The following is a 27,387-nucleotide window of genomic DNA, read 5'->3' as shown; positions in this document are numbered from 1 at the left end:
ACAGTGTTACAGTTATACAGTTACAGTATATACAAATATATAAATACTGTCATAAAAAAAAATATATATATATATATATATATATATATATATATATATATATATATATATATATATATATATATATTTTTTTTTTTTTTGCAATAATTGAGAGGGGGTGCTGCAGCCCCCCCCCCCCCCCCCCGCACCCCCCGTCCTGCGTCCCTGATTAGCTTTTCCTTTTATTGTAATTGTCTGATGTTTCAGAAAATCCTACATTTGCAGTAGGACCTCTGGACCTGGCTATGTTGTGAAACAGTTTGTAAGCAACAGGTTTAGGTGGAAAGGGTTTATTAATCAATAGTCATTTGATGAGTATTCTAATAGCCTAATTATTGGTCGTTTATTAGGCTACTATAACAAATTATAACACCAATTGTCCCGAAGCTAATTTGAAACAACTGTTAAATAAGGCTATCATATATAATTACAATGATGAATTAAAATGCATGAAATTAAATTCGCCTCCGAATCCGCCATACATGTCTGCCTTTTGAGGTTGCAGTGTGAAGGAGGATGCTGTTGGTAAACCTGTTTCTCTGGAGGGAGTGACTTGATCCAAGCAACGTCCAATTATGTGCGAGCAGCACTTATTCCACGCTACAGTTTAGTGGCTTGAGTTGATGCTGAGAGCGAGACAGGGGTTGTAGGCTACAAATGTGTTGGAAGAGATGGCATTCTGACATTTGAACGAAATTTAAAAATAAAAAATAAAAAAAAAGGTTGGGGGTAAAAAAAAAGAATTCACATGACAGGCGTCTTCGGCGTGCAGGCAGGGGAGGCAGAGGAGGATGCAACAAAGCCATGAGGCTTTTTCGTCTGGAATTCTGCGGGTTTATTATAAATGATTCATGAGACCCTATTTTAAGGGGAGTAATTGCGCTCGCAGTGGAGTTTCAGTTATGAGTGTGTTCGGTTGCGTGTGAAGAAGCCGGTCACAAATCTGCAGAGAGAAGACTGTGTAGCAGACGGCGGAAACTGTGAACAGACCTAAGAGAGAGAGAGAGAGAGAGAGAGACGGAGACGAGGGGGAAAGTCTATTAATTTGGGAGTTGATGAGCGCGTCTCGCTGCACTGGACCGTCTTCTGTCAGAGAGAATCAACTGTTGCTGCAGCGACGGACCGAGCATACAGAGACATTCACAAGTGTGCGGGCAGCAGGAGTGCAGCATGGTTTGATCATTGCTTTTTGGCCAACACTTTATCCTCCTTCTTCGCCCTCTGTGTGCGCCCCAACAACGTGTGCTATAGCTGTTGTGCAATTAACATGGAAGAGAGACTGATCTGGTCGTTGATGCCTCGGATACACCTTCATCTGTCCTGATGTGCTGCTGCGTGATGCTGGCAGAGGAGAATGACAGGATTCCACGCCGCTCCCGGCTTTTTGATATTGGTTTATAATCATTTGGTGTCAGACAATAGCGTTTGCTTGTAGAGACAAGGTAGTTTGGTAATTTCAACTCCCAGGCAGTATACGGTTTATTGTGGGTTTTCTTTAGTGACCTTGCCGCTCCGGCATTATTCAAGGGATCATGCTGATGATGGAGAACAACGGGATGGATGCGCATCAGGTTGATATCGATTCGGGATTTGAACCCCTGCACGGTCGGCCGCGGTCATCGTGCACCTGGCCGCCACTGCCGTGTCCAGATGATTTTCCTGGCGGAGAGGAGGCAGATCGAGGAGGTCTACCTCTGGCATATGTCAAAGTGGAGCAGTACAACGTGCCTGCGTGCAGGGCCGAGAGAAAAGGTGGCGCGCCGCCGGCAGAGATGAAGCACCCGGCCGGCGCGCCTCAGGCCCCGGCCCCTGTCGCCGCTCCGACCTGCATCATGTCTGGGGCCGCTGCACATCTGGATGTGGCCGGACAGCTGCGCAAAGCCAAGTCCTCCCGGCGGAACGCGTGGGGGAACCAGTCCTACGCGGACCTCATCACGCGTGCCATTGACAGTGCCCCGGAGAAGAGACTCACTTTGTCACAGATTTACGATTGGATGGTTCGCTTTGTTCCCTATTTCAAGGATAAAGGCGACAGCAATAGTTCGGCAGGATGGAAGGTACGATGGGATTTCTAATAACACATTATAAGCATGTTTTTACTTAAAAGCTACACTAAAGCACAGGCTGTGTCTACACACATACCTCATTATGCGTCTTAAAGGCAAATGTTCTACCTTTTGACTTCAACAGTATTCTGCTACTGGCATGTCCCCATATCACTCCAAGGCATGCTCGTGTGTATAAAGGGGCGGTGAACATGGGTGGTGGATGGGGGTTCACTGGGTTCATCGTATTTGGGGTTTCAGTCTGTGCAACACACAACCCAAAACGCCCCCTTTATAGCTCATTTTGGATAGGCTAGTATTACGCGCTATGACGCATTCATAAAGAGGGTGATTTTAATCCTTTATTTTTCTTTTATCAAGTTTGCGCCCGCAGGAGGAGGCGATAGCAGGTCACACGGGGGACACGAGTCACACGACTGTGTGTCCCGGTCAGATTTGCAATTCCTTGGCTAAAGCGTCACACATGCCGCTCGGTTGCTCTGGATTAACCATCTCGAGCCACCCCGCCCCCTGCTATCCATTGTGCGCGCGTTGAATTACGCACATGCACAGACTGTGCAATTGGATGCTACAAGGCATCGGCCTTTAAAAAGGGACAATAATAAGAGATGATGACATAAAGTGTCACACTGAACAGACGAAACTACAGATTATCCCTTAAACTCAAATTAATATGAGGTTAATCTAATAGATTGGTTGCTGTAATCTCTTTAAATTGACTACACATTCAGAGTTAGGATTAAGGATCTTTTGTTTCAGTGTTTTTATAGCCTCTCATACAAATCCTTATCACTATCACAACAAGCTATACTGTACATTCTTACAATCTGGACACATAGGCCTAGAATACATGCATGTTTGCATTTATATGTCTACAAAACAGGCCAACTGTGTCTACAAAACAGGTCCAGTCAGTGGCTTCACTGTCTGGCAAGTCTCCAGTTGCATAGCACCATTTACTCCTGGCATCAACATCCCAATGTAAATACAGCATACTGTACGTTTATGTATCCTGATTACGTCTCCAAGCCACACTGTAACTCCAGTGTCAATACACTGAAGAAAGATGGGAATCAGTTTTTTCCATCATAGGTGGCTTATAGGGAAATCACTCTCAATTCCTGTGGGTTTACTTACCGGCGATTAAATGTGACTTGATGCCCAGTGCGTCCTTTGTCTGAGCAGGTCTTAATGGAAGGGGGTATATGGGGTACTTTGAGCGCATGCATTTTGAGGGGAATCTTTTAAACACAAACATCTCCATCCATGAGTTCATGCAGTGGATACAAACACGGAAAGGCTTCTGATGGTCTGCTCAAGCAAAACAACGGGCCCCCTACCAATCCCGTATACTCTGGACGTTTGATGGTGTATTTTTAATATTCACTCATGGACGGCCATTCAGTGGCCGAGGATCAAACTTACTCTTCTCCCTTCTTACCCCCACAGGGGGGCTGATAGACAGCTAGAAAGAGCATTTAAGGTACTTAAGAGTTTAACCGCCCGATGTGGATCTTGGTGCGGATGCAGATGTTTTTGTTCTGTGTCTGTAAGATACAGTATATTCCTAACCTCTCAAGACAAGAGACCTGGAAAAAACGCAATGCTCAGTGTTACCATGATGGGATAAAAAGGAATTTATACCTAACACACTATATAGGCAGCTATTACCTGTGGCGAGAGGCCATAACAAGCTACATCAGGCTTTCCCCGTCCCATGAAAAGAGGGTCTTTTGAAAAAGTACTAATCCAACTGAAATGAGTGTAATAATATTTGGTTATTTATTCATTTGGAAAAACGTCTTCTACTGTTCAGAAGTCACTCTGAAAAGCCTTGCAGCTTGCCCATACATTTATTTAAAAAGGAAAGTAAACATCAATAGCCTGAAATGTGAAAGATGTGTGTTATTATTTTTAAACGCTCCAGGTCACATGGGATTCTTGAACCTCAATTGGGGTCATCTGTGGAAAAATAGGATTGAGAAAACCTGGCTTACTGTATGTGTTGGCAGACACGATACAACAGTCCTATAGTCAATGCCTAGTTTCTTTATCGAGGCGGTACCCTTATATACTGGAAAACATGAATTTCACCTGAATTATCCCCATGTCTTTTCTCGAAGACTTCACTTTGTGCGATTGAGATGACTCCATGCATGCTTTCCGTCAGGAGTGGGGCGATAATTCAATATTATCGTTCATCATATCGCGTCGATATCGTGTCGCGATGAAATTAAGATATCGTTGCGCACAATTTTGTCATCTAAATGAACCCTAGCAATCACATTAAAAATCAAGAACTCAAAAAAAGAAGATATTCACTATTTGAAAGTAACAGAGTTTTGGTTTGATACCAGACTTTACATGGTAGCGCAGTTCAACAGGATGGACATTCGTCAGATTTTTTTTTATCCACTTTTTCTCCCCATCTTTCTATTTTTCTCCCATCCCAATTTCGTATTATCCAATTCTTCCCTCCCCTGTCTTGAACATTGCTAGACTATGCCTCCCACTGGTTGGTTGTAGTGAGGACAGAAGCCTTGCATCACGTGTCCCCTCCGGTACACGAGGAGGCAGCCTGTCTCATCTTTTCACTGCAGCAGCTCGAACTCTCAGTGGCGAGCAGTAACGCGTGGGAGGCTCACGCTGCCCCCGCTACTTCCTGCTTCTGCCACACCGGCGTCACCAAACCGACCTGTAGGAGTCGCTGTCCACAACGTCCAATCCCCACCCACCGGCTTTCCCACCCTCTAACACTTGCCAATTGTATTAGTATGAACGACCGGCCAGCCGGTAGCAACGCCGAGAGCTGGGCTCGAACCCAGCGTCTCCTGCGTTAGAGGGGAGCGCCTTGCCCACTGCGCCTATCAGCCGCCCATCCGTCAGATTATTTATGTTGTGATTTTACATACATATAATTTTTTTTTATCTACTTTTTTCTCCCATTTTATTTTTTTCTCCCACCCCAATTTCGTATCGTCCAATTCTACCCTCCCCTGTCTCGAACGCTGTTTGGCCATGCCTCCCACAAGCTGGCTGTAATGTGGACGAAGCCATACATTGCACGTGTCCCCTCCGGTACTCGAGGTAGCAGCCGTCGCATCTTTTCACCTGCACAGCGCAATCTTTCAGCGTCGGGGGTCTGCGCTTTGGAGGGACGCCGCCCCCGTCGCTTCCTGATTCTACTGCGCAGGCGCACCAACCGACCTGTAGGAGTCGCTGTCCACAACGTCCGATCCCCACCCATCAGCTTCCCACCCCCTAATACTGCCAAATGTATTAGTATGAACGACCAGCAAAGCTGAATGCAATGCGGAGAGCTGGGCTCGAACCCAGCGTCTCCTGCATTGGTGGTGAGCGCCTTGCCCACTGCACCACCTAGCCGCCCTCTGTTTACATATCATGATATAAATATCCATATCGGAAGAACATTCCAGATGATTATGGTGAGATGAATTTCTTTCATATCACCTGGCACTATGCTTGCATTGTTTCACATGTGATAACTGTCCATGGTATCACCTCATGTGATCACATGTAATTACTTTGAAGGGGGGGTTTCAGGAAAGTAGTCTCTAGCTGGATTGTTCCATGTCAAGTGAAGTCAGCGTGTGTCGTTTTCATTTGTGGAGTTTTTTTTACATCATCTTCAGACCCCATATAGTCTGAGCGAGGTTTGATGCAATCTTTATCTTTCTCACTGACCTTTATGTCATTTACATTTACATTTACATTTAGTAATTTAGCTGACGCTTTTATCCAAATTGACTTACAAGTTCTGTACGACAAGTCATCAGGAAGGGCACAACTCTATCAGCTGAGTAACAATGTTCATCAAAGTGTTGAGTGCTACAGTGTAGGTTAGTATATTAGGACAAGTGCATGACAGTAAGGTTAGTTAGGTTTAGAGTTTTTTTCTTTCATTTCAGATAATGGTTGCTAATGATAATGGTAAGAAGTGCGTCTTTAGTCGACGGCGAAAGATTGGACGAGTTTCGGCTGTCCTAACTGTGGTGGGCAGTTCGTTCCACCATTGTGGGGCAAGGACTGATCTTCTCCAACTCCTTCTCCGGAGTTCGGATAGGAGTTGGTCTGAGACGGCCAGAAGATGCAGAGCGTATCTGTTATGGCAATTTGTGTAAAGAATCACTCACACACACACTTACACACACAAAATCAGACACACAAAATCAGACACACACACACACACACACACACACACACACACACACACACACACACACACACACACACACACACACACACACACACACACACACACACACACACACACACACACACACACACACAGAAACAAACATACAGAGAAGCAGACGCACACACACACACACACGTACAGTACACACCGCGGTACACATCTGTTTTGATCAATGCTTTTCTCTTTCTTGACATCTCCACTCCATTCCAATGCCATAACATTGGTAGAAGGGAGCAGCATTATGAGAAAGATTAATCTCAATAAAATCACCATTTCATTTGGCTCTAAGTACATGGAATAGCAATAGTCCAATCTTTATGGTAGGGTTTAAAATTGGATTTAAAGGAGAGAGATGGGGGAGAGAGAGGGGGTGGAGGGGGCTTAATTCCCAAGGCCTTGTTTGTGCTACCCAGGGAAGCCCAGCTGGACGTCAGGACAGATTCCAGCACAGGGCTTTGTGTATGCAGACCACTTTGATTGGCTGGTTTGGCAGAAATCTGATTGGTCTAGGGGCACAGAGCGAGGCAAAAACAACTTGATTCAATCATAATAACACTCTTAAAAAACAGACACACATGTTGAGCTGTAACAGTTGGCAACGCTTTTAATAAGATTTTCGAACGCGGAGGCACAGGATCGCACACGGACAACACACAAACACATACGTGTGCGTGCTGCGCAAGTGTGTTTGTGTGTGCGCATGCGCAAGGCACGCACGCACACACAAACACACTTGCGCACACAAACACACACACGTACACACATACACATACAGAGCACATACTGTACATTTGAGTACATTGTGTTCATAACCACACAGGCTGCACATGACATAACGTTTGTGATTAGATTGAAATGGGTGTGCGGGTGGATGGATGGAGGAGATGAAATAAGACCTAGTCAGACTCGGAGAACTTTGCTATTAAAAGCAATCTTTAATAGCTCTTGTGTAATCCGCTCTGAGTGGCTGGTGGTAAATTCAGCCTCTGGACTCCTTTGTCTTTTGGCTGTGAATCCCCGTTGGTCTCAGTCCGCCACTATTAATACAAGGCATGCTTTCTAGGGAGAGGTCTGCTATAGCAGCTCCTGACCACAGCATGCTACTAATGGCCAACCAATGTCCACTCACTCACACACTAACACAAATACACACTTGCGCACAGCTTGTTTAACCTCTTATGCATCGGGCAAGAATGGGGCTAGTTTTGCATAAAACGCCTGACGATTACATACCCATAAGTAATCTGCTATTTATTCTTTAACCACGTATAGCACATGCATGAGTCTGGTCTCCTTTGAAAGGGAACATTCTGAACTTTCTTCCACAACAGGAAGAATCACTCTGAGTACTAATGTAATAGGGTTACAGAGGTTTGAACACACTTAAATAAAAGTTTAGTTTACTCATGTTTTTGTTTACTTGCAAACAGATGCCTGTTTTTGAGTTCCAGCTGAGAGGTAGGAGCTGAAAAACACAACGGTTCCATAGCCTGAATTCTTATCTAGTACAGGTCCAAAGTTGATAACAATCCCACGGAAAATGAGTGTTTTACACATGGTTTTGTAATGTTTGTATCTAATATTTCCGTACGCTTATGCAAAATGGCCGACCACTGCAATTCATTTCGACGGGCGAGCGTGAAATTCTCAAAACAAACAACTTCTCTGCCTTCTTCTCTCCCTTTATGATCGGTCAGTAATTTTCACCATCAGAGGTGACTGGTCCGTTCAGGGCTAGACGAAACCGGACATGGTCACTTGTCCGAAACTGACGCTTGTTGGTTGTTTGTAACTGCTTGTAACCCGAGATTAGAAGCACATAATAGGTTGAGTATAGGGTGTCAATCAAACATTTTATCCATTTTATCTTTCCAACAACGTGTCGGTTGATCGGCAAAAATCCAGCCGAAGCCGACAGACGAGGGCGAAGTGTTGCGACGTGCGCGCGCCTGCGTGACGGCCCATGGTGTTTAGAGTCCAGTAGTGAGTGATTATATATGGAGTTTCCTCAGGCTCTAGTATGGTAGTCGCAGTCAGGCGATTGCTGCAGCAAGGAGCCGGCTCTGTTTTGTCACATTAAGTGACGCCTACTGTGGGTGGTCATGCCATGTTCCCGCTGTCACGTGGGTGGATCTGGCGAAGGACTCTGCCACTGTACATTTCACAAGTGGCTGTGTGTGTGACTGGATACGGTGTGTGTGTGTGTGTGTGTGTGTGTGTGTGTGTGTGTGTGTGTGTGTGTGTGTGTGTGTGTGTGTGTGTGTGTGTGTGTGTGTGCGTGCGTGCAGATAGTTGTTTTAGACACAGGAAGGTGCAAGTAGACAGAACCTCCTTGTCAGGAGGTAAATTACTTGGTTTGTATTGATCCTGGTCTGAGGCGGGGGGGGGGGGGGGGGGGGGCATGAGGATAGAGAGAGGGGGGGGGTCTCAACAGGTCACATTAACTGTCATCCAACTTGTCAGGTGAACAGAACAGAACAGAGAGAGAGAGAGAGAGAGAGAGAGAGAGAGAGAGAGAGAGAGAGGAGAGGCGGGTAGAGAAAGACAGTGGGAGACAGAGAGAGAGAGATAGAGGGAGAGAGAGAAAAGGGCAGAGAGAGAGAGAGAGGTGGTGACTCCAGCTGCTGAACACATTGATAGCAGCGTTAATGCTCGTGGTGCCCCGGTGCCAGCAGGCGAGGCAGAGAGGGGAATTGGTTTTGGAGACGGTGGAGCAGGCTTCCAGGTTCCCTGTGCCAGCCGGAGGCCTGGCGCGGCCTCAACAGAAAGCCCTCTGCCTCCGCGAGGCCATCATTGTTATGATCACAAAAGGCACAGCAGAAGGAGAGAGAGCTCTCGAGTTGGCGGGCGCTTGGCACCGGGTTTTCGGGGGTTGGGAGGATTCTTGTTGCTGTAAAAAAAATAAAACAGAAAAACACTCATCTGATCATCCCTCTGAATGGAGTGGGTGGGGGGGGGGGGTGAGGTAGGGTGGAACGAGGAGGGAGGAATGAGGAGGGAAGTGTGGGGGGGGGGTTGAATGGAAAAGGAGGCCATGTGTAGACAGTGGGGATTTTGATCCAGAAGATCAGTGGCTCCTCATCAGTTGACATTGGGGAGTCACAACAGGCACAGCGACAGTTGAATAGCAGGAGAATCAGGGCACACAATTGCGTCTGACTGAGTCCTTTTTTTATTTTTATTTTTTTAATAAGAGGCCGCGGGTAAACAAGGAATGCACTGATGGCGGTAGAGGCGCGCACGCCGCTGGGAGGGAGGGAGGGAGGGAGGGAGGGTGGGAGGGAGGGAGGGAGGGAGGGAGGGAGGGGCGTTCCCATACTTAAATGAGTCATAGTCTGAATAGAACACAATATTCTTCAATCAGTGGGAAATAAATCTTTTGGGTGCAGCGCGGAGGATGTTGAGCAAGCCCCGAGACGGAAATTCCAAAGAGAGAGAGAGAGAGAGAGAGAGAGAGAGAGAGAGAGAGAGAGAGAGAGAGCTGGGTCCAGACACTGGGTCCAGACACACACACACACACACACACACACACACACACACACACACACACACACACACACACACACACACACACACACACACACACACACACACACACACACACACACACACACCTACACACACACACACACACACACACGCGCACACACACACACACGCGTAGCCAAGCAGGCTGATCTGGGGGATTTTAGCTCAGTGGTGTGTCGTAAAATGTCAGCCCGGCAGGAGACAAGCCTCTCTCCGCGTTGTGTTACACACCTCGGGGCTACAAGTGTTCTGGTGTCTGGTCTGACTGGGTCTGTTGATGAGTAGAGCCGGAGCGCCAGTCAAACCTTGGTTCTCCCTCGCAGCTTTGCCGTGCAGTGACTCTGGGAAACAGTCAGAGGCTGGCGCGGTGAGCGTCAACACTTTCTTTGAAGCCTGACTTTATTTGATGCTCAAAAGACTTTACGAGTATAACATAGCGCATTATGAGTGCATTATAGTCATTATAATCAAACTATTATATCATATGCTATATAGACACAATGTGCAATGACTTTAGAGTCCCACACAACACTGCTTCATAATGTATTATAATGCATCTCACAGACTAGTGCATTATACACTTATGCCATTTTCTGTTTGAGTTTATGATGCAGGTATTATCACACTGATTCAGAGCAACTAAAGTAATAATAATACTTACATAGCAAAACTTTTATTTCAAACATACATTTCTGACAAGAAACATACTGCATGTGATGGTAATGTAATATATGATGATAATATTGATAAGCAGATAGTTTAAAATAATGATAAAAATAGATTCCAGTCTTTCCAACATCACAGCAGAAAATAGTTCACCAGTGTTAGAATTAGTTTAAAAAAAAAAATGCATGAGATTAATTTATATATGTGAATGTGTGTGTGTGTGTGTGTGTGTGTGTGTGTGTGTGTGTGTGTGTGTGTGTGTGTGTGTGTGTGTGTGTGTGTGTGTGTGTGTGTGTGTGTGTGCACGCACATGTGTGCATCTGTGCTTGTTGTGTTGCAGGGCCTGATGAGAGAACAGGTCCAGGGGGGTACAACTCTAGTTAATAATTCAGATGAGGCTCATTATCAAGGCAGCCCAGATCTCTCTGATTCCACCTTTAATTGCAGTCAGGATGTGCCTCTCAGAGTCACTCCCCTTTCTGTCGGCAGCTGCAACTGACTATCATTCACACACACACACACACACACACACACAGTCACACACACACACACACACACACACACACACACACACACACACACACACACACACACACACACACACACACACACACACACACACACATACACACACACACACACGCATGCACGCACGCACAAACACACACACACACACGCACGCACACACACTTCCATGTGTTGTGGGGAACTTATATTCATTCCATAACTCTTTACCCTAACCTTAACTATAATGACTACATACCTAACCCTAACCTTAACCTAACCCCAATGTTAACCTAAACCCTAACCATAACCCCTAACCCTAACCCTTAATAGGGTTAAAACAAAATCAAATCTTGTTTTCATCTCTTGTGGAGACATTTGGTCCTCACAATGGTAGGAAAACAAGGCCACACACAACCACACAACCACACACACCTCCATCGCTCTCCCAGACCTCACCTCAGCTCAGCAGGCCCCCTCACTGAGATGAGGTGTCTCGGTGTCAGGCAGGTGAACAGACTGCTCAAGACGAGTAGATAAATTCCACTCCCCGAGTATTGTAGGATATCGACTGAGAGGCCAGCCATGTGCTTACATTACGAGGCACTTACATTTTTAATCAGATCCGCATAAAGGGCTTTCTCCAGTCGGAGGCCCTGGCAGACTAAGATTGATGGGATGAGGACAGCCTCTCTGTGATTAATGCAGCCGGAGGATGTTCGGGGCCTCGCAGGGAGGTGCTGGACCGGCCAGAGTGAAGGCTCTTTACCACCTCCTGGCCGGGGGTGCTGCACTCACCGCTGACCACTGACCACCAACCACTGGGCCTGGGCAGCGTATTGTAGCAGAGGGCTTGACCACCAGACCTTGAGATGATGGTCTGGTTGTCTCCGTGAATGAACCGTGACTGTAGACCTTAACCACACAGAATTCCATGGCATAAGCATGTAGTTCAGTGGTTGAGTCGACATGGACTCTTCCAGGCCGTCACTGAGGACCATGTGGACTTAATGCTTACATGAAGTGCTTATTCTGTGTGTTGTAGGCGGTTGAGTCTGCACAGTCCTTATTCCAATCCAAATTATCAAATAAATGTGCACCTTTATAGGCCACTTTGTCTACAGGTGCTTATTCAGGTCAGACGATGGTCCTCCTTGAGGTTTGTTCGGGGTTGTTTTTTTACCTGAGAGAGAACACTTCTTTTCTTTTTCAGATTTGAATTTCAGAACTCTGTGATGTCATCCTTTGGAACAAACAATCGAGCGTGCGTTCGTTCGTACGGTATGCGCAATCCGACACACGGATTAAAATAAAGAGCATTACAATTCCATTGGAACAGAGCGTAAAATACCAGAGGGATTTACCAACGGGTGTTCAGATCACAGACGTGATGCAGGAAAGATGAAAAATGTCAATACTTTTGTCAGTTACATGTTTAAACTCCTAATCCTTCCTGCAATCATGTAAATAACAAAGCTGTGATCTGACAGACTCATTTCCACTGTTGCTGAGTGTCAGCTAGCATGCTAGCAAGTATAGCCAGTTAGCTTGATACCATTGACTGCATTTGGACTCGGAAGGTGCAGATGAGGGCTCTGACTTGTTAATTGATAAATACAGTTATTTATTTTAAAAGATTTTTTGTAATAGGTAGGGATGCCCTGATCGATCGGCCACCGATCGTTATCGGCCAATAATCAGTATAAATATGCGATCGGTGATCGGTGATAATGCTTTATTTTCGCCGATCGTCAAAACTGATCGAAAAACATGATCCAATTCTTAGCATAGATCTCACTCGCGACAGTTCTGTCTCAGACGCGCCGTCTCCTCCTCCTCCCTTCCCTGTGTAAACAAGCTCGGGCAATAGTCTGCTCTAACCTAGTGCATGCGAGCTCCGTGAGCTAACGTTAGCTACCGTTACTGTTTAAACAGAATGACCCAGTCAATTATTCACTTTAGGTTTAATACATGAGGCATTGTTAACGGTATCTAGCCGGCTAGCTACTGATAGCTCCTGATATCAACAAATGCTCCAGCAATAGTCTAGTAGACGTGCATGATAGCTCACGTTAGCTCACGTTAGCTCACGTTAGCTGACGTTAGCTCACTGTTCAAAACGAAACGTCCCATTAAACTAAATAGTTCATTTGGCATAAGATATTGATGGCTAGTGCATTTGTTTGGCTATTGTGTCACAAAGTTAATAAACTCCCTTTGAAATGGTGACCGCTGTGTCATTTATGTTTAACCTCTTAACACAATGGCGGCCATTCACGTATACGTGATTGGGAGCCAGCGCTTGACGGCCAATCACGTATATGTTTAACTCGTTATTTCTTTAATTCGCTATTGCCATTCATAATTCATTGAGGCACCTTGTGCATACTGTTCTGAGTGTGTCTGAGATTTCAGACGGTCAATACCGCCCCCTCCCGCCTTGTGGCAGCTATTGCACTCCATTAGAAATGATGTGGTTTGTTATCTGGGCCGAGCTGAGCCGTGTGGGCGGGGTTTAAATACTCCGGCGAGGTAACCGGTCACCACCATACATTTACGAGGCTGCCCCCCCCCCCCCCCCTCCATATGCAATGCTGGAGAACGTGGCATGGACCTCCGCACCCAGTACTTCAAATGGCGATCAGATAATTGGATTATTATTATCAGAGACAAGGTAAGAACACTATATATCAAATCTTGCATTGATCTGATATTATTTTCTCCCGCGATTGAAGCTGTGTGTGTGTGTGTGTGTGTACCGTTGGTGGCGGTGGCGGGGGGGGGGGCACACCGGTCTAGACCACATTTAATTCTTGCATGAGGAAGGATAATAACGATAATCTAGCGTTGATTTCAGGATGATTAGATAATCAGGCAGATAAAAAAGGCAACGTGATCTTAAAACATGTAAAAAGGTAAGAACTAATAGCTAGATGTGTTTCAATTTTGGGAGTTAAATTGTGGAATAGTCTTAGTGACGGGTTGAAGTTGTGTACTTCTCAGGGGAGATTTAAAAAGGCCCTAAAGGATAAAATAATTCAGGAGTACAGTTTTGAGTAAAACATCAAACATTTGTTTTTCTTTCTTAAAAAAATATTTAAGAAAAAGGAATGTATATCTTGCAGCATATTTTAAGTTTTTCTTTCTTATATTAAAGTATATTTAGTTTTTAAGAATTGTAAAGGATAGGCAAAAATAAGCATGTGCTTCAGCCTATTTTTTTTCTGTCATTGAGTTTGGATTTTGTGTGTGAGCTTTGAATATGTACATTTGTGATTATTTATTATTAGTATATATATATTTTTTGAAAGTCCACACAACTGTGTTTTTGATTGATGTGTAAACAAAGACCGAAAATAAACTATTCATCATCATCATCATCATGATAAGTGGATTTCACTAAAACGCTATTATCGCGTCTTTTCCTGGGATTACTAAGAAGCACCCAAACTATACTCATATTCAAAACGCTATAAAACGGAAATGTACGGATGAAAAAACAATCTGTTTTGTGCATGTTGACTGGAAGCAACTCACTGACAATCGACGGGTGTATTAGATCCATAGCTAATATTTCATATATTTTAAGCACTCGCAAGTGAACAAAGCGCTGGCGTTCTAGCCAGAAGGTAAACAGCGACCCCTGGCCGTGAATGTGTTAACAATCGCCCCAAAAAGTGGTCATTTTACAAGATTTATTAAAGAAGATTAACTTTTAGTGCTAATGAAATAGAGTAACATAGGTCTGAACTTGAGTTGTAGAAAAACTTGTTATCCGCGTTTTTCTGTAGTAGTTAGTAGTCCAGAAGTAGTATTTCCCCAAAAAATTGTATGGCTGAAAAGACACCCTGGTTCCATAGCCTGAAGTCTTGTGTAGTACATGTCCAAATTTCATAAATATCCGTTCAGAAATGTGTAATTAGGAGTGACTTTGGTAAACTGTAGCGTTCCTGGTTTCGTTTTCCTCATAGACTTCAATTAATTCAGCGTTTTTTCTCTTCCTGTTTTGGCTCGTGACTTGTCACCTAGATCCCTTTTCGAGATCGGCAAATGATTGACGGAGCTAGAGCCCCGGGAGTCGGGAGTGGTATTTGCACAATACCGTGTACTTCGGTGCACACCTATCGCCCGAGAATCGCTGAACGGATTTTGTCACCTGAAAGGGCTATCAACAGGCAACAAATAGGGTTTTAATTCTATATATTGTAGGGCTGTCCCCGACTAAGGATTTGGATAGTCGACTATGATTGGCCGAAATTAGCCGATAGTCGACTATTAGTAAAAAAAAATGTGAAAAAGAAAAGTATAATTTCTTTAAAATCTTTTTTTTCTTTTTTGTATCATTCCATTTGGGCTGTGGGGGTGCTTAATGTCTGACGGAAGGCTTCTTGTCCTCTGCAAAAACATGCAATTGGTCCACTGTTGGATACATCTTGATATTTGTCTAGTCTAGTGTGTTCATTAGATGGGTGAAATCCTCTTTCAGTGCCTCTGTGCCTGTTTTCTTAGGCAGTTAGCCTCTGGTATGCGTGCCATTACCGTTAGCCACGCTTCTAGGCCTCTTTTCTTTTCGAAAGAATTATAAAAAAAAATGTAAAATTAAAAATAAATAAATAAAAAAGATTATTATAATATTTTTATTTTGGCGGCTAGGTGGTGTAGTGGGCAAGGCGCTCGCCACCAATGCAGGAGACGCTGGGTTCAAGCAACAATAGCTTGGCTGGTCGTTCATACTAACACAATTGGCAGTGTTAGGGGTGGGAAAGCTGATGGGTGGGGATCGGACGTTGTGGACAGCGACTCCTACAGGTCGGTTGGTGCGCCTGCGCAGCAGAATCAGGAAGCGACGGGGGCGGCGTGTCCCTCCCACGCAGACCCCCGCCGCTGAGAGATCGCGCTGTGCAGGTGAAAATATGCGACGGCTGCTTCCTCGAGTACCGGAGGGGACACGTGATGTAAGGCTTCGTCCACATTGCAGCCAGCTTGTGGGAGGCATGGCCTAACAGCGTTCGAGACAGGGGAGGGTAGAATTGGATGAAACGAAATTGGGATGGGAGAAAAAATTGAAAATGGGAGAAAAAGGTAGACACAAAAAAATAAAAATAAATTATTTTTTTTACATTCGACTAAGAGGTTGGCAGTTGACTCCGGCTCCTTTCGATCGATTAGTCGACTATTCGACTAATAGGGGTCAGCTCTAATATATTGTATTAACACTTTCTCTGCCAAGGACGCCTAAACTCGTCATTCCCCGCCATGCTAATTCTGCCAATGACGCCGTAACACGTCATTGAGATCAATATTTCAAAAATCTGTGATCGCAATCATATTTCTCCCCCGGAGACTTGAGATCTACTGTTGATCCCCTCTCAACTCTCCAACGGTTCAAGAGCGCCATCTGGTGGCCGATCGGCGGATCGCCCAAACCGGAAACCGGAAACGGAAGCTGGTGCTCATTCCAATTCGGTCCGATCACTCGCTAATAGTCCCGGGACTCGAGCTAGACACAATGGATAGCAATCCGGTACCAATAACTCGATAAACAACATGATTTGGACGTATATACTATTATACAACCTGGAGATGGATCGCATATTTCAACATCCCATAATAGGAATATTTTTGTTCCACGCTCATCGCCCAACGCTACGAGGAAGCTACGGTGAGTTTCAGCGTTTTTTTTTAACGTGTTCGATACAAACTGCTCTAATGATCATATCACCCACACTTGATTTGATTTGATTTTATTAGGGATCCCCATTAGCTGGTGCGATAGCAACCAGCTAGTCTTCCTGGGGTCCACACACAAAAAAACACACAAAAACAATCACTATTGCAAAAAACAAAATTATTAAAATTATTAAAAGTCAGTACACACAATGCATAATGAACCTACTGTAACAATTAATATAGCTAAAATTACATTAGTGTAAAACAAAAACAAAAAATTACTTTACAGTGTTAAAAACAATTTAAAAACAATTTAAGATTCTTTTTAAAAGTGAATCTACTGTAAATGCAGCAGAGGTTCCGAGGCAGGCCATTCCACAGAGTTAATGCTCTAAAAATAAAAGATCTCCCCAGAGCGCTGGTTCTAGGACCTGGCAATTCAAGCTGCCCACTACTGGAACCTCTAGTGCAGGGGTGGCCAACCCGCGGCTCGCGAGCCGCATGCGGCTCTTTGCCCGTCAATGTGCGGCTCTTCCATCCATAAAAAAAATAAAAATAAAAAAAAAAAAAAAAAAAAAAATTTAATTTTTTTTTTTTTTTTTACTTTATTTTTTTATGTCACTCATTCCATAAGGACGTAGAATAAATTTTTTTTATGGTCCATTTGCATGTTCTTGGTATCTGAATCTACATGTAGGGACATATATGGATCAGTGTCAGAAATAGTGTGTCTGTTACTAGGCTTGAGTAAATTGTAATGAACCAAAGGAGAATATCAATTCTATTTAAAAAAAAAATTATCTTTGACTGTAAATAACACCATGCTAAAATTGACCAGACCTGACAAATCTAAGCAAATGAATAAAGGGAAGATGATTAAACAGAAGGTTTTGTAGATACAGTACTGAATTCTGCCATCTTTTTTATAATGTAAATTTCTCCACCATTCTTCATCATATTGCAACACCGTTTTTTGCAAGACGTTCACAGAAAGGTAGAGAAACTAACTGCGTTCTGTTTTATGGCAATAACGTTCAGGTTTGTGGGAGATAATCCCAAAAAATAAGAGAAATTAAAAAGTAAATCCAGAAGTCAGATGATTGACAGGGGCTGGTGTGAGCTGGGTAGGGTAGTTTTTCGAAATTTGAAAGCCCTGAGTCTCTTCCTTCAAAAGACTACACTCACTTTTGGCTGTGCCACTTCCTCCTGTCAATATGCGCCGGTTTCCGACTCAATGCCCTGAGATTTCTATAATCTTATATTTCACTAATAACAGTTAAAATAATTGGTAAACAAACATAATGCTGAAAATATACACTTTTACTGTATATCTCGGGCTTAAGAGGTTAACCCTGTGAGGCCCAAATTAAAAAGAAATTAGCAACTTCAGAGGCCAGAGGGTGGGACATATAAACACATTTACTATCAAATAGCATTGTGAGGCTGAACAACAGGACCAATTGACTATATGTGCTTAAAGGGGAACTATCTTATAAATGGCTTTTTTCAGTGTTTACCATTGTTTCTTAGCTATGTGGACTTATATTAATAGGATATATGTCTCTAATTCTCATATTGGCGAATTCTTCCAATTCTCCTCTCACAATATTCACCCTCACTGAACTGAGTCATCTGAAAATGTGCATATCTGTGATGTCAGAGATTTCTCAGCTGCATAATAATGTGGCAGTTGATGTGGCAGTTGGCACCAGGCCACACAGTGGTTGGAGCCCAGCCTCAAAACGGCTTAAGATCTTGAGGTAGAAAAATGCGGTTTTTAGTACTTGATTAGAAATACAAAACAATGCATTTTTTTGAAAAAAAACCTAGGTGTTCCATAGACTCACAGGAATTGTGTAAAAGTGCCCAAATAGTGAAAGAAATAGTAAAATAGTTCCCCTTTAACATTTTTTAAATAAACATTATTTTTTTAAATGGCTAAAAGTGATTTTGTAATTTTGCAACCGTGGGTCTCACAGGGTACTTTTAACCCTGTGAGGCCCAAATAAAAAAGACGTTAGCAACTTCAGAGGCCAGAGGGTGAGACCTATAAACACATGAAGGGTGTCGTGACTGAAAAAAAAGGTTGAGAAACGCTGGTATATGGTGTGGCTCTTTGTGGTACCACAGTAATTTTTTTGTGGCTCTTAGTCTCTGACTGGTTGGCCACCCCTGCTCTAGTGTAATGCTCGTGCACAGTATTACTAAAAACAATCTGATTATGTATAAAAACAGGAGTCTTACTGCTCATGACCAACTTGAACAGCACAAGTATATTAAAAGACAATCTATTTTCAACGTTAAGCCAAGAGAGGCGGGCATGCATACGGCTCACATTAGACCTTAGTGAGCAGACCAGTACCAACCGTGCTGCCCTGTTCTGGACCACCTGGAGCTTCCTGAGGTCACCACTGGCAGCAGATGACCACATCGCAGAGCAATAGTCAAGATGACATAAAACTAAACTTTAGAATTGAAGTTTAGAATTCATCAATCAAGATGAATCATCTAACGTTGGCCATGGAATTATAAACGACCCCCCCCCCCCCATCCGGTCAACATCAGATGATAAGTAGTAACTTCTAGAAGCACGTCCATTTGAAATTTTTTATCTTGCGCCGATCGCTATCAAACTGTATACAATCATCAATATAATGCATTTAGGGCTATAAATCACGTTCTGCAGAAAGCTGCAGAAAACGATAAAAACATACTTATACTTTAGACCGTATTTTAGTATGAATATGTGAATGAAAAAGTATAATGTTGCTACACCCTGAACAATAGATACTTGATGTTGAATGGGCCATAGTAATGTCAATTTAGCAATACAATTTAAAAAGTTATAGCCCTGCAAAGAAGGGGAACTTCTCCATAGACAAATAGAGCTGGCAGAGGATGGTATAATGATGTACATAAGCCTGGCGAAGAAAGTGTTAAAAAATATGCACACTTTGACGAGAGTCGCCAAAGTGCCGGTGGGAAAATCGTTTTCAAGAGGGCCCACATGTGGGCCGTTGCATGTTAAGAGGTTTTTAATGTAGAGCTTTTTTTTTAAATTATTTGTATGTCAGCTCTTTGACTGCCAGAGTGGAATGGACTCAACCCTGATGAATTGGACTCTGACTCGACTCGGGCTCTTCTTTGGTGACTCGGACCCGAACACTGGGGACTCGAGACTCGACTCGGACTTGAGATTTAGTGACTCGACTACAACACTGGCTGTAAACATTAGAGCGCTCCACTGCTCCTGCTGCTTGGCCAGAGTGGCTGGAGTGATGCTCAGAATGAACAAATGGGAATTCTGATGGCGCTCTAAATTCACGAATAGCCCAGTTTGTGGCAGAGTGTGCTCTGGCCCTTGGAGTGACAATATACAAACGCACCCCAATCCTTTTTGGAGCCAGAAACACTAATGCCCATTTTGTAAAGTTTGTTTACTTTTGGCTGTGGGGCAGCAGAAGGGGATAATGAACTTGAGATTCGGTGTGGGCCCCTTGAAAACAAAAGAAGAAAGAGGCTTGGGGAGGGAAAAAAAACAATAATGTTCTACAGACTCAAGGGAATTATATACTAGACCCGGCATTGTTGGGAAACATAGTTGCGTCTTTTTTCAGCGTCGCAGGTTCATGTTAACAAACTCTGTAGTTAAAGAGGAGTGCCACCCATTTCACAAATTAATATATGTTCTTCCTGTACCCTAGAACAGTTCTGTCACTATGTTCTTCCTGTACCCTAGGACAGTTCTGTCAGTATGTTCTTCCTGTACCCTAGAACAGTTAAGTCAGTATGTTATTCCTGTACCCTAGAACAGTTCTGTCAGTATGTTCTTCCTGTACCCTAGAACAGTTCTGTCAGTATGTTCTTCCTGAACCCCAAGCCAGTTCTGTCAGTATGTTCTTCCTGTACCCTAGGACAGTTCTGTCAGTATGTTCTTCCTGTACCCTAGGACAGTTCTGTCAGTATGTTCTTCCTGTACCCTAGGACAGTTCTGTCAGTATGTTCTTCCTGTACCCTAGGACAGTTCAGTCAGTATGTTCTTCCTGTACCCTAGGACAGTTCTGTCAGTATATTCTTCCTGTACCCTAGGAGAGTTCAGCCAGTATGTTCTCCCTGTGCCCCACCAGTTCTGTCAGTATGTTCTTCCTGTACCCTAGGACAGTTCAGTCAGGATTTATGAACACACACCACCATTCTAAAGCTACAAGTCAGAGAGAGAACCATCCAGTCACTGATATAACTGAGATCCAAAATCCCGGCCTGCTCCATAGATGGCTCTGTGACTTTGGAGATAGTGTTTTGACATTTGAACGTACGCTATTCCAATCATTGAGATGACTCTCCGATGAAGCAAATTCAAACCATTGATTATGGCCTCCATAGGGATTGCTCAGAGGTTCAACCTTGCTGTGAAATTACAACTACCTTTGTGTTGTTGTGGCAGTTGTAATTTCATGATATGTGTTTAGTTTTTCCACAATATTAACTTGAAACTTTTATCTTTCAACAGTATCTCAGAAAGCTTCAGTTTGGTTAGAGGTGTACATCGACAGAACCTCCAATGCATTTTCAATGGACAATAACGGCTTTTGTGACAAAACATTTAGGGTTTAGAATGGGCTTAAAGGAAATTAGACGATAAGCTAATTTGGGAAATTAGCTTATCGTCTTCTCCAGAGAGAGACACGGATATAGATACCAGTTTCCTCTCTGTGCGTTCAGTAGAAAGCTATCTGGCTGCATGTTAGCCTAGCTTAGCACAATGAATGGAAGCGGACATGACCGGTTAGCCTTCAGGGGAGGTGTTAGTTGGACAATGCCTAGGCTAACCGGTCATGTCCTACAACATTCTACAACAGTTGATACTGGTAAGTACAAATGTTGTGTGTTGTCAATATGTACATATTTACATTACGATAGGTGTTTCAGATGCAGTATTTGGAATAACGACTGTGGTAGTCCAGAAAGAATAATGGAAGACATTAGCAAAACAATGTATTCTTTTCTATTCTGCTGTATTATCACTCACCATTAAGGCTTATTGTTCTGTGTAGTTTACTCGTGTTCAAGTGACGTTCGGCATCAATCAGGCTGCATTCATTCACTTGCTATTGCGTTCATTGTCCCTTGGAGGCTTCTATAATGACACCTTAATTATTAGCAGATAAGAGTATTGTGACTTTCTATTATCAGGAACAGGAAACAATTAAGTGAAAACCAGGGCTGTTTCATGTCTTAGACTTAGAGGGTTGTCCACTGTGCTTTGGCTGGAGGCGTTTAAGTTCTTTATCATTTAAGTATGCTAGCAAATTGCCACAATGTTGTGATGTCAAGTTGCTAACGAAAAAAAAATATTCTATTGTTGCTTTAACCTGTTAACACTTTGATTGCCTAAGGCTAAATTCATGATATACCATCCGTTGCCATCTCTATTTGTCTATGGAGAAGTTCCCCTTCTTTGCAGGGCTATAACTTTTTAAATTCTATTGCTAGATTGCCATTATTAGGGCCCATTCAAGGTCCTATATGTATTGTTCATTGTGTAGCAACGTTAAACTTTTTCATTCACATATTCATAGTAAAATATGGTCTAAAGTATAAGTATGTTTTCATCTCTTTCTGCAGCTTTCTCCAGAACGTGATTTATAGCCCCAAATGCATTATATTGATGATGAAATACAGTTTGGTAGGAATCTGTGCGAGATCAAAAATTTCAATTGGACGTACTTCTAGAAGTTTCTACGTATCATCTGATGATGACCGGATGGGCGGGGGATCGTTTATAATTCCGTGGGCAGCGTTATATCATTCATCTAGTGTGGGTGATATGATCATCAGAGCAGTTTATATCGAACACGTTCAAAAATAACGCTGAATCTTACCGTATCTTCCTCGCGCCGTTGGACGATGAGCGTGGAACTGAAATATTCCTATTATGGGATGTGGAAATACGCGATCTATTTCCAGGTTGTATAATAGTATATACGTCCAAATCATGTTGTTTATCGAGTTATTGGCAACGGATCGCTATGTATTGTGTCGAGATCGAGTCCCGGGACCTATAGAGAGTGCCCGGAAGTAATATGGACGATCAGCACTTCATCCACATGACTTCCTGTTTGGCGCTTCTGCCGATCGGCCACCAGATGGCGCTCTTGAACCGCTAGAGGGTTGAGAGGAGGCCAGCACTGTGTCTCAGGGCTGCGGAGGAAAAATATGATTTCGATCACAGATTTTTGAAATATTGATATTAAAGACGAGTTACGGCGTCCTCTGCAACTTGAGCATGGCGGGGAAGGACGCCTAAACACGTTTTCGGCACTTAAAGTGTTAAGCTGTAGCCCTATTTTCAGAAATCTTGCCTAAATGTACATGCCTAAGTAAATGGAAGATTGCTCCACTTCTACAAGGCCAATTTGCATGTTCTTGATATCTAGGAACATCTAGGGACCTGGGGGTATGAATTTCCAGTGTCCGAAATATTGTGTTACTACTCGAGTAAATTATAATGAAAAAAGGGAGAATATAAATTATGAATGTTTTTTGCATCTGTGCCGGTGAATAACACCATGTTACAATTGTGAGCAAACCGAGCTCGCTCACTGAGCTCATTCAGCACCTTCTTGAGATCAAGTGTAAAAAAAATCTAAGCAAATGAATAAAGGAAAGATGATTAAATTTGTAGATACAGTAATAAATGATAATCGATTTTAATTATAAATTCATATTTGACCTTGAACTTGACCTTGACCTTATTATGGCCAAATCATACATCTATGGATAGGGAAAAGGCTCCTCTTTCCAATGGCAGGGTTGTATCTGGATTTAGTCATTTCCTTGCGGTTTTACGATAAAAGAGATACAATTAGCATTTTTCCGATAAATTCGTATTTTTCTGTAAATCGTATAAAACATCGGTAAAAATGAAAATATACACTTTGACTACTGGTTTGATAGGGTTATGGTCTTTACTCTTGGCTACAATTTTTTTTATAAAAAAAAACATTAAACCTCTTAACATCCTCATGAGGACGATTCGCGATGCCACTTTGCCGACCTCTAGCGGCTCGGGTGTGTATTTATTTTAATACAATATATAAATAGAATTAAAGCCCTATTTGTTCCCTGTCGATTGCCCTTTCAGGTGACAAGATCCGTTCAGCGGTTCTCGAGTTACATGCCGATATGTGAGGCGTGCGCCAAAGTACACATTACCACCCCCGACCTCCGGGGGCTCTGGCTCCGTCAATCATTTGGCGATCTCGAAAATCTTTTGACAGGGTTGTAGCCAATGAGTGTGGCTTTCCAATGATACCCCATGATATGATAATTGGCGATCTAATATGGTCTCTATTAATCGATTTATGATAAAGAAAAGCAGGGTCCCCCAATTGGGGGACCTACAGGCTTAACAGGTTGCTTTAAAGAAGCCTCAGTATTATTATATTATTATACTAATTCATTATTCATCAGCCTAACTGCATTATTACAATAATAGCATTTGAAATAAGAAATAATTTACAATCTTGTAATTAATAAAAGATTATTAATCCCATGTCAAAAAAGTTCTTTAAATCACAACTAAGCAGATTTTAAATGAGCTTGTGCGTGTGTGTATGTGTGTGTGTGTGTGTGTGTGTGTGTGTGTGTGTGTGTGTGTGTGTGTGTGTGTGTGTGTGTGTGTGTCTGCTGACTGAGGACAGTCCTGGTGGCAGGCGGAGGTTAGCAGTCTAAAGATGCACAGAGTGGATTTGTGTGTCAGTTTGATGAAAATAGGTCAGGATTCAAAGCTTGGCGTTTAGCATTCTGTCCATGTGATGGCTGACGCTGAGAGACGACAGTTAGCCTTGAATGAACCTAGACCCCCCCTCTTTCTCTCTCTTTCTCCCCCTTTCTCTCTCTCTCCCACTCTCTCCCTCCCCCTCTCTCTCTCTCTCTCTCTCTCTCTCTCTCTCTCTCTCTCTCTCTCTCTCTCTCTCTCTCTCTCTCTCTCTCTCTCTATCTATCTATCTATCTATCTATCTATCTATCTATCTATCTATCTATCTATCTATCTATCTATCTATCTATCTATCTATCTATCTATCTATCTATCTATCTATCTATCTATCTATCTATCTATCTATCTATCCCTCTCTCTCTCTCTCTCTCTCTCTCTCTCTCTCTCTCTCTCTCTCTCTCTCTCTCTCTCTCTCTCTCTCTCTCTCTCTCTCTCTCTCTCTCTCTCTCTCTCTCTCTCTCTCCCTCTGTTTCAGGGGACTGCCCTTTCTGCTCAGCTTCTCACGGTACTCTGCCTGAAGCTCAGAAAAATAAATTAAAAGTCGCTGTCATAGACGATTAAGCCTTTTCCTCCTCTGTGTCAAAATTGTACCTTAAATCCACAATACCCAGAATTCGGTTGAATTGTATACAACTTCTATACACAACCAGTATGTGTGGCTACCAGTATATCTGCTGCAGCGTTTTGTATGAGGTCTATAAATCAGTCTACACCAGGGATACTGAACTAGATTTGCAGGGGGGCCACTTTGAAAAGTCTATTGTATGTCGGGGGGCCGGAGCATAGTGACGGGGGGAGGACGGGGGGGGGGTTGTGTTATGTGCTTGTTTCTATGCTGCATATTTTCTAGACCAGAGTTGTGCTTTATGGTAATTCTGTTGTTCCGTTTATAAACCAGGGTATTTAAATTGCAGTCTCAGCTTTACAGGTGGGCTATATTACCCAATCTATGCAACTCTTAAGGGAAAAAAGAAAGAAATTAAAGTTCAAATCAATCACATCTTTGTACAAATCTGCATGGTTTTGACCATAAACAATATGGAACTAGCATACATTGATATGGTTGTAAGCTGAGACTATTATGGTTCAATTAACCCAATAACATTCACATATTAAAGGACCATATAGTCTTATCTTGACTTCTCACCAGTTACCAGAGATGGTCCCTGTCTTTAACAAATGTTGTCTACATAAAGTGTATGTTTTGGTAGATCTCAGACTACCTTTCACACTGCCACTGGGTTGAAAATATCCTCCATGGAACTTGAAAGTCACTAGGTATAGGGTAATTTACCCTTGTGAACATCACTGTATTGTTTAATTTAGCTAATGTTACTGTATTCCTCTGCTACAAGCCTATTCAAATTCGCACAGCAACCGGGAGCACCCGGGAGTTAATAACAAGCGCACCCAATTGGATGAGGACGTTTGACGTGCAGGGCTTCTTGTAGAGTGTTAGCAAAAGTGGAAACAACTCAGTGGTTTCCAGAAAGCGGAGTTACAAACAACTTTCAAGTGACACAGAGTATTTTCCACCCCTTTTCAACACGAATGGCAGTATGAAAGGTGTTCAGTAAGGCAGGCTGAGATCAGTTAAAACGCACTGTGTAAACACCTACAAAACAACAGAATTAGTTAAAGACGTGGGTGGTCTCACAAAATGTTAGTTTCATATGATTTCACTCTTTCAGCTTTAAACAATGCTTATTATATTATATTATAAGCATACGTCCATGGCTTGCGGGCCACTGAAAAAGCAAGTCGAGTTTCACTCATCTACATGTGTGTCGACTGCATTGGTTGATTTATTACACGCTGTAGGCCTTCACCTGCTTGACTCCTTTAAACGCAAATTTACTTAAAGATTAATTGCATTATGACATGACCCTCTACAGATTCATCCAGCCCTACACACAGGTGATTCCCCACGCAGTAAAATATCTACAGTTCGTCTTTGCAGTCACCCGCTTACCTCCTCTGTTTTACCTTTAATACCGGTATATCTCTTCTTTTCCTTCTTTGTCTGCTCGGTGTCCTAGCAGAGTGCTGGAACGCACATCTCCCCCCCCCCCCCCCCCCCCCCCCCCCCCCTCTCTCTCTCTCTCTCTCTCTCCTCTCTCTCTCTCTCTCTCTCTCTCTCTCTCTCTCTCTCTCTCTCTCTCTCTCTCTCTCTCTCTCTCTCTCTATCTATCTCTCTCTATCTATCTCTCTCTTTCCCTCTCTCCTCTCCCTCTCTCTCTCTCTCTCTCGACGGATTTATGAGCCCACCTAAAGTCTGACTTCATCAAATCCCCGATACCGATAGCTCCGTATACACCAGCCTTTTGATGACTGCCACCAGCATCCATGTGTGGATTTAATAGTAGCATTAATCTGCCCGTTTAATGCTGTTGTTGAGTGGAAGTGGGTCGCCATAAGACGGCGCACTAAAAGATGAGTTATGGGCCCGGAGCGACGAGCGACGGAAAGGGCAAAATGCAAAGGAGGGGTGTGTGTGGGGGGAGGGGGGGGGGGGGGGGGGTGCGGTGGATGAATGTGACATTATGCGAGAGGTGGCTGGGAGGGGGGGTACAGGGGGTACAAGGTGTCCCTAAATATAGAGGGGGGACGAGAAGAGAGAGGGAGGGAGGAGTAGGGCGAGTGGGCGGGTGTTGAGGAGGGGGAGGTGGGGTGTGGAGGTGGAGTAGTAGGAGGAGGCTAACTCGATAATGTGTGTGATAAAAAAAAGAAAAAAAATGTATGCACTTTATAGAAAGCTGTGAGCCACTTGGCAAAGTCGTTGTCACCAATTTGGAGGTGTTGATAAATATTTGAAAAGTGACATGATTGCACGATTTAAATTGTTGTTGCTGCATTTAAAGTCCGCTAATTTGATGATAATTTATGAGATAATACATTATCTCATAAACAAATCA

General features: G+C 43.3%; 1 protein-coding gene across 1 annotated transcript in view; it reads left to right on the top strand.

Moving 5' to 3' along the window:
• Nucleotides 1-1,571: 1,571 nt before the first annotated feature.
• Nucleotides 1,572-27,387, top strand: part of foxo6b (forkhead box O6 b) — a gene marked incomplete at both ends in the record, with an annotated part of 53,995 nt that continues 28,179 nt past the window's right edge. The window contains one exon of the mRNA XM_084312907.1: nt 1,572-2,096. Within this exon, the coding sequence (XP_084169033.1) occupies nt 1,572-2,096 (525 nt within the window). The remainder of the gene's footprint in view (nt 2,097-27,387) is intronic.

The sequence above is a fragment of the Notolepis coatsorum genome, assembly GCF_963971535.1.
Source record: "Notolepis coatsorum genome assembly, chromosome: 4".
Classification (NCBI taxonomy): Eukaryota; Metazoa; Chordata; class Actinopteri; order Aulopiformes; family Paralepididae; genus Notolepis; species Notolepis coatsorum.
Note: the sequence above shows the minus strand (reverse complement) of the source record. Positions and strands in the feature narration are given on the sequence as shown.